This window comes from Hydractinia symbiolongicarpus, chromosome 7 (assembly GCF_029227915.1).
Source record: "Hydractinia symbiolongicarpus strain clone_291-10 chromosome 7, HSymV2.1, whole genome shotgun sequence".
In the NCBI taxonomy this organism is placed as follows: domain Eukaryota; kingdom Metazoa; phylum Cnidaria; class Hydrozoa; order Anthoathecata; family Hydractiniidae; genus Hydractinia; species Hydractinia symbiolongicarpus.
The window spans coordinates 7,528,403-7,536,400 of record NC_079881.1 but is presented as its reverse complement, the minus strand read 5'-3'; the positions used below and the strand labels follow the sequence as shown (position 1 = coordinate 7,536,400).

The 7,998-nt window shown below is 31.7% G+C and overlaps 1 protein-coding gene across 1 annotated transcript; it reads right to left on the bottom strand.

Annotated features, from left to right (window-relative positions):
• Positions 1-3,696: 3,696 nt before the first annotated feature.
• LOC130648395 (26S proteasome non-ATPase regulatory subunit 10-like) lies at positions 3,697-7,592 on the bottom strand. The gene is made up of 7 exons (XM_057454441.1): positions 7,339-7,592; positions 6,962-7,063; positions 6,494-6,640; positions 6,199-6,287; positions 5,587-5,667; positions 4,956-5,037; positions 3,697-4,435 (listed from the first exon to the last, which is right to left on the bottom strand). Exons 1-7 carry the CDS (start codon positions 7,438-7,440, stop codon positions 4,373-4,375), a joined length of 666 nt encoding a protein of 221 aa, XP_057310424.1. The 5' UTR covers positions 7,441-7,592; the 3' UTR covers positions 3,697-4,372.
• Positions 7,593-7,998: the final 406 nt, after the last annotated feature.

Here is a 7,998-nt window from a genome sequence, read left to right as displayed (position 1 = left end):
ATGTTTTTTCTGCAATATTTAGTTTTTATTTATACACATTTTATAAAAGCTACTTTTTGATGTAATGTTCTGATTTGATGCAAGCAATGCATTTTACACGTTGAAAAGATTTTTAAGAAATCCTAACATTGAGACTGATGTTTTACACAATCTCCTAAAGTTAAAAAACAACCAGGATAAACTTATATATTTTGGGTGTCTTGTTTTGGGTGTCTATCATTCTTTTTACATATTTCTGACTGACACAAATATCAACTGCTATATTAGCAGTGGATATTGATATTTTGTGTGCACTGAAACCGGCCTGTGGTCACAAGCGTCAAAACACGGAGATGAAATGTTAGCCGTTATGTTTTCTGTCTCTGATTTGCATACAATAAAAGGAGATTTCACTTAATCTTACGATTTATCTCAGTAAAGCGGTCAGCTAGATGATTAGCTAGTTGCGTCCGGTATAAAAGTGACATGTTATTTAGATTACAAATTGTGTGTCAAGAAAAAAAAGAGAAAAATGACGCAAACAATGGAAAGGGTAATGAGCTTTAATGCGACCATCGGATTTTTATGAGACCACCGCATGATGAAAAGGTTATTGTTGAACAATCGTGATGCTAAAATACGATGTTATCGCAAAATGTTCTAGGAGGGTTAATTAAATAAACTTTAATTAAATTAAATATAATGAAATAAAATTCACTTAAACAAATTAAATAAAGATAACTTAATTAGTTAACTAAGTTAATTAAAGAAGGAAAGGATAGTTTAGAGATGTTATATTGACAAGAGTGAAGTTGATGCAACTTATGTCACTCTACAATTACTATACAAGATACACTTGGTAAAAAAATGTTATTTTCGCACACTGTTCGACTGAATGATCTAGTGAATGCGTTTAATACCCTCAGGTAAAAATTTGTGATTTTTAATAAAATAGTAAATTGTAGCCTTATTTAAAGTTCTTAACCTATTAACATAAGTATAAGAATGTACAAAAAATCATATATCAGATATAGGGTTTGGGGTCATAAAAATGGGTACTTCTCAGTAATACACTCCGCCACCCAAAGGACGAGGTGTGCAGTTAGGGTTAGAACCTTATTTGGGAAAGGGAAGGCCAGATGGATAATCGACAATTACCATAACTTATGCGTCTTTGTGTTTCCCTAGCCCTTTTTGCGTTGAATTAGGTTCTTAACTCAGGGTTCTTTGTAGCAAAACAGAGAACATACTCTAACAAAAGTTAGTTGTGCTGCCAATTTTAAGGTAATTGCTTGAGTCTTAAAAAATCAAACTGTTAATTTATTATTTAAAATAGTTCTGCTAAAACTTGACTTTAATTGAAACAAGGAGAAACTATTTTAATTTTGTGAAGGTTGTCTTGCCTTTCAATAAAACTGACGCGCACCAAGTAATAGCCGTAGTGGACAGTCTGCATTTTATGAACGTGAGTTTTACATGCTGTTTTTCTATAAGAATATTCTTTAAAGAATCTCAGGATGACATTTCTGGTTAAAAACAGTCAGTCTACTGTTTAGGACAATAAAAATAGGAATAATGACTTATTAGAATTTTATTAGCCTTATAAAAAACGTGCATTTCGTTTAAAAAGAATAAATTTTAAAGTTTGTCATTTTAATTGCTTCTCTGTGTTCATACGTACATACATACACCCTGAGGTGTAAAACATTGTTAGATCATTACTCTCTATGAAAACGCACGTAATCAGTAAATTAGAGGAAGTTAGGAATCTACACATCCTGCACACAAAATGAGACTCCAATTATTTAATTTTTGTGACGACCACCCTTCGTCCGCCTACTTCACTGTTGATTATGGAACAAATTAAACTTCCGCCTGAAGACAATCAGTAGCATTAGCATTGAAATGAGGGAGGAAAGTCAGTCTCACACTCGTGACCTTACAGTGTTGGATTAAAACCGGTCTGCATCCCGTATATTTGCCAGCCTCCGTTTAGTTTGAAAAATGAAGATGTGGATGAGATTGGCCAAGAATGAGTCACATAACAGTGGAGCTAAAAAATAGAGTCTCTTAATGAATGTTACCCATTGCATACAATTACTGGCCAGTTTTTATGTTGAACTGTGAAATAGAAATCCGTGAAAAGTGCAAAACGAGTGTGATAATAGTTATGTTAGCTGATTCTATTACCTACAACATAAAAACAGAACATAAAAGTCGGATAATTAAAAGCCTTGTGTCTTCACAAAATAACCTGAACCGTTACTTAGCTCAGCAATTTTGTTTAATTTCTTTTCTTTTTAATTTATAACAATTCGTTTATATTTTCTAGGGTACAATTCTAAAAAATAGTTTCCGGCAACAGTTAGTATAGCTCTGTTCAAACAGTGATTTGAGTGGTAATTTTGTAAACCTTCATATACATTTGTTTATGAACGCAACAAGAAGAATAATTATAGCTAAGCGTCTTAATGTAGGTATAAGAAAAGCTAGATAGGAAAATTCAGATAATAATTTGTTAACTGGCAGGCTACACTCGCCTAATCCTCTCGACTTACATTTGTATTGGAAGAAAAATAAATCCATATTCTCATTATAACAAAAGACTCATCTGCTTGTAAAAATAGTGATGCCTATATATGTATCATTGATAAAATATTTGACCACGTACTGATTTTACATGCCGTCATGCTTTGCGGCAAAAGCTGAATGACTTGAAGTGACAAAACAAATGGGTTATAAGAAGAAACTAAGTGCATCCGAATAAGGAAATGTTTGTCATCCATTTTTGTTAGCGAGAACATTAAAGAAATACTTATAAAAGTAATTTATATAATTGCTTTTGGAAACATCATTTTTTTCTGAGAAGCTATGACATTTGCATGACGTTTTCATACTAGTAAATAAGTTATTTTAATATGGCCTACTCTGCCAAAATGCCATGTCTTCGAAATGCCACTTAAGTAAAAAAGGACGATCTGTATATTAGCCATGAGATGCTTGTTCCCAGTGTCTACACATTGTTAGATTTTAAGCTGCTTTTTAACACGTTGAGCACCTTAAAAACAAGTTTTAAAACTTTTATCATTTACGGGCAGTAGACTACAGAGGTGGAACACTTATAGGCAGCGGCTTTCGAACTTTGATCACTTACGGGCAGGCAATTAAAGAGGTTGAACACTTATAGTTTACGGTTTTAATACTTTGATTAATATACGGACAACAGATTAAAGAGATTGAACACCTAGATGGCGGCTTTAAAACTTTGATTACTTACGGGTGCAGGTAACAGATCTAAGAGATTAAACACCTATAGATGGGAGCTTTAAAACTTTCATTACTTACGGGAAACAGATTAAAGAGGTTGAACACCTAGATGGCGGCTTTAAAACTTTGATTACATGCGGGATACAGATTAAATATATGGGCACAGCTGTCGTAACACTTTGAATGCTAATGGTTGCGCGTATTTAAATGTTCTAGAACGTTGAGCCAGTGAAGGAAGCAGTTAAACGCTCATACTCCCCTTTAAATGTTGAAATTTTTTAGTCATCATTTTAAAAATACAAATTGCAACAATTCAGTCCAAAATGTTGACGAGTCAAACGTAAATTTAACCGCGGATATTTTAGCCATATTGGCAGATCCGGTAATGAGGTACGGATGGAATATATTACCTTATTATGCTGACTACAATCACAGAAAAATTAATGACTGTTAAGTGATTTAATATATTTATTTAGAGCAGTATGATGTCATAAAATCTTTCAAAATATACTTCTTAAAACTTAAGAATATTTTAAATAATAAAAATAATAAAAATGCTATTTAATAAAAATACGCAACACAATAATTTACGGTCGCAAAACACGTATGCTGAAATTAAAGTTGGAATGAAAACTTGTTTTTCACTTATATACAAACTGGTACTCGGTTTTAAATTTTCTCTTCATCCTTAAGCCACAAAGCCTTTACATAGACAACCTAATGAGCCTTTAGCCTTGAAACACAAAAGTACAAAAAATAATGCCAATATACACATATTTTTCGTTTTTAAAAATACTAAGAAAATTAAATAAATCCTGTATGATCTATAGTATTATTTCTACCTAAAAAAGCGTTTACCTGCAAACAAATAGAGGAGCTATGAAAGTGAGTTAGCGTTACACATTACCAAACTGTATTTAACTTTAAAACTATACCTTGTCATTTTGCCATGCAACAACAACAAAAAAAAGTTCGAATTTATAAAAACAAACTGCAAGAATATCTACACAATGTAAAATATTTAGCTTAACTCTATAATGCTTAGCTTTATTTGTAAATATTTAGATAACTACTTCAAACCAAAACTCCAAAACAACGAGGAAGACATTGAGACATTGTTACTGCGTCAGTCTCCTTTTAAACGTCTTTTTAGATAAGGTGGAGCGAAGTCTAAAGGTGTCTTTTTATCCTGAAAAGTAGAATGTTTAATTTAGAAATGGATCAACTAAGCTCAAGAGGTTGGACAAGATTTTCATTTGGTAAAGGCATATAGAAAGATTTTACTGGTATAAAGGCAAGGGTGTACACAAGGTCTAAACTAGAGCATGACTTGGTAAACCGCTTCAAATTCGACGATTTTTCCAAAATATCCATCAGAGGTAGTATCCATTAAAAGTAAACATAGACTACTAAATATATTTATAATTTTGAACAATTTTTATCTGTTTAATATTGACATTAAATCAGTTATGTTGGAAATAAATTTACTATTCCAAAAACTAATCTTAATTTTAAGATCATAAATGGTAATCTAAGTTTGAAATACGTTTATCTTGCCCCATAAGTAACTTTCGCTTGATTAACTTTTGCAAATTCCTTAAACCACCTTGTAAAAAATCACCCCCCCCCCCCTCAAATAAGCCAACGAAATATCGGTGGTCTGAAAAGAAATTTATTTCATTAAAATAATTAAAAGCAAATTCACTGACTTGATTTTGTGCAGTCAAAGAAGCACCATGCAAATTCAACAACTCTGCAACTTCAGTTCTTTCCTCTTCACAAGCTAAATGTCTATTAGAAGAAATTTTTATTGGAAAAAAACACATTATATATAAGCGCATGCAGGAGAAGTCTCAAAATCAACCTTGAGAATCGTACTAATGTTAGATGCAAAGCATTCTCAGAGATACCATTCTCAAAAATTAATCTATTCAATAAAAAAGCCTTCTGAATTTTACATTTTTTTGTGAACTAAATTTTTTTGTACTGAATCATAAATTTCTTGACAGTTGTAAAACTGTCATTGGCGATAAAATGTAAATTTTCAGCTCACAAAATTAAATACCTGCTCAAATTATAGTAAAAATTGTTACAGCGTTTATCAGTGGTAACAAACTGTGCAGATTTAACAAAATCCACTGACATGATGCCTGTGGATTATTTTGATTTTAGATTCCCCACACAAAGAGAATAATACAAACATGCGAACATTTCCCACAAGTAGTGGTCATAAGTTTTCAATATCACAGAGGGGTGTGTCAATGCAATAAAAAAATGTAATTTCCTATAATCCTTGATAATTTTTTAAATACCTGTCCTGTATACAGGACAAAAACTCACAAGGCTGTGTTTCCTTCTGAGTCAGTCAGATCGACTTTACATTTGTTGTCTAACAAAAGTTGCACAATCTTTAGATTACCTCTAAAAATCAATCAATTAACAATACTAAATCAATCACTTATTGTATTATTAAGCCAAGATTTTTTCAAACCAGGATATATATACATAAATTATACGATATCCCGCAACAGTAGTTAAAAATATGAAAAGAGTTTTCAACATAAAAGTTCTTGCAATCATGGAAAAGCCTGAGTGCAATCCTGAGTCCACAATAAGTGATTGGAAATATTAACTTTTTTTACAATGACGCATGAGCAAATTTTTTAATAAAGCTTGAAAACAAGATTTGTCATGTGGAAAAAATGACACCATAGGCAAAGTATCAATTTTCCTCACAAAATGTATTCTACTTTTGGGATAAACATACAAGAATTTACAATGACTTCAAAGTTTCCTTCTTTCAACAAGTATTCGGACATTTTTATACTATTTCCAATCTTTCAATTATTAGACTAGATTTTTATAAATTTCCTACTAACTCGTCTTGGTAATAAATCAACCATAATTGAGAACGTGGTAGGGCTGTTTCCTGCACAAATGACATAAACTTACTTAGATGCAGCTCTGTGTAGAGGAGTTGCTGATGTTGCATAGTCTTGTGCATTGAGATCAGCATCAGACGACACCAACATTTCTGCAATCTATTTCATAAAATGTGAGGCTCCGTAACAAGAAATCCATAATTCACTTAAACTAAAATGTGTCCTTGTGGGGGTACCATTTTAAGTATAATAATATAATAAGTTTACAAATCTACAGCTACAGTGCAAATTGATCTTTTTTTGATTTCGGACATGGGTTATTCTTATTCACATAAATTAGTAAGAAACTGAAAAGAATGGTGTACCTTATATCGATTTCTTGAAGCTGCATAATGAAGGGCAGTATGCCCAGTAGAAGTTCGACTATTGGGGTTCGAATGTCTTCTTAGCAGTTCAGCCACAATGTTATCACGGCCTGCAGAAGATGCGATTATTAATGGTGTCCAGCCAGACTATACAGAATACAAAATCACAAATGAATTATTTGCTAATCTTAGAGGACAGTGCTTTGTTTTAGGAGCTCTATATCTTTTGCACAAGAGAAAGTTTTTCATAGTGCCGTAAGTCAGGAGACAATGTTTTATTTTCACCTGTTTTCAAGTTAATTGCCTAGAAGTTATAAGTGCAATACAATGGCTTCATTAATAATAATTACGTTATCAACATCGAAATCAACATGGCAAAAAATGAGACATAAAAGCCTCATTATTGCAAAAATCAGACAGAAAGACTAGCTAGTGTATTATTATAAGAGATATATATACTTATCATACATCGTCTGGATTATCAACAGGAACATTACAAGTTGTTAACAGGTATTCCACTATAACATCATGACCTCCTGAGCAAGCCCAATGTAATGGCTGTCGTTCATCCTATAGTAATAATAAATCTATACATGTTAAAATTAAGATTTGAAGAAATAAAAAGACATTACTGTAAGGGTCTGTTTATTCAAAACTTAAATACGCACAAATACTTTGAAAGGACATTTTATTTGTAATGAACCTCTTGTAAATTTTATATTAACTGTTTGTATTCTTTTCAAACCATATATTTTTTCATAAACTAGAGTTTTGAAAAAGTTTTGTTGATTCGCAAAAATAAACAGTAGCAAAATTTTTAAAAATCGAAAAATTCAATGTTTTACCTGGAATTTCGAGCTTGCCAGTTTGGGATCTTCCAAAAACTTTTTTTGCAATTCTTCAAGTTTCCCATCATAGGATAGCTCACAAATTAAGTTATTTGACATCTTTAGGGCTTAAGAAATAATTTTAAATCATGTGATCTTATCGCACATAAAAGTCGGCAGTAATTGTGTAACCTCACATGCGAAAAAAAAGCTAAAAATATATATAATAACAGAAAAAAGAAGTTGTTTTTTCTAGAGCATAGTCCAGTTGGCTCATAGGGCAATGCATGAACATTAAAAGCTGTTAGCGAAATATCAATTAATATATTTTTGCGCTTTAACTACTCATTAAAAACAATTTGAAAGGGGTGTTATCAGAAAAATTTGTATATATACGTTGTGCAAACACAACAAACTACCGTAAATGATGGATTAGGCGCCTGGGATGCTTATTTAAAATATTCATCTTGACAGGGGGGCTGATTTGGCAGGGGCGGGGTTTTTCAGAAAAGCAAATTTTGTTAAACTAAAGCAATACAAATTACTTTGTTTCAAATAAAATTTTTCAACAAAGTTCATATGCAAACATTTTTTAAAAAAGAAAAATTTAAACAATCTTTTTTATAGAGAAAAAATTGATATGAAAAATTACTATATATTATACAATGTTTCTAAAGA

Coding starts and splice junctions, on each gene's coding strand:
- LOC130648395 (XM_057454441.1), bottom strand. CDS start 7,440: ATGTCAAATAACTTAATTTGTGAGCTATCCTATGATGGGAAACTTGAA. Junction 7,064..7,338: donor TGGCAAGCTCGAAATTCCAG/GTAAAACATTGA, acceptor TTATTACTATAG/GATGAACGACAGCCATTACA. Junction 6,288..6,493: donor CTTCAAGAAATCGATATAAG/GTACACCATTCT, acceptor TTTATGAAATAG/ATTGCAGAAATGTTGGTGTC.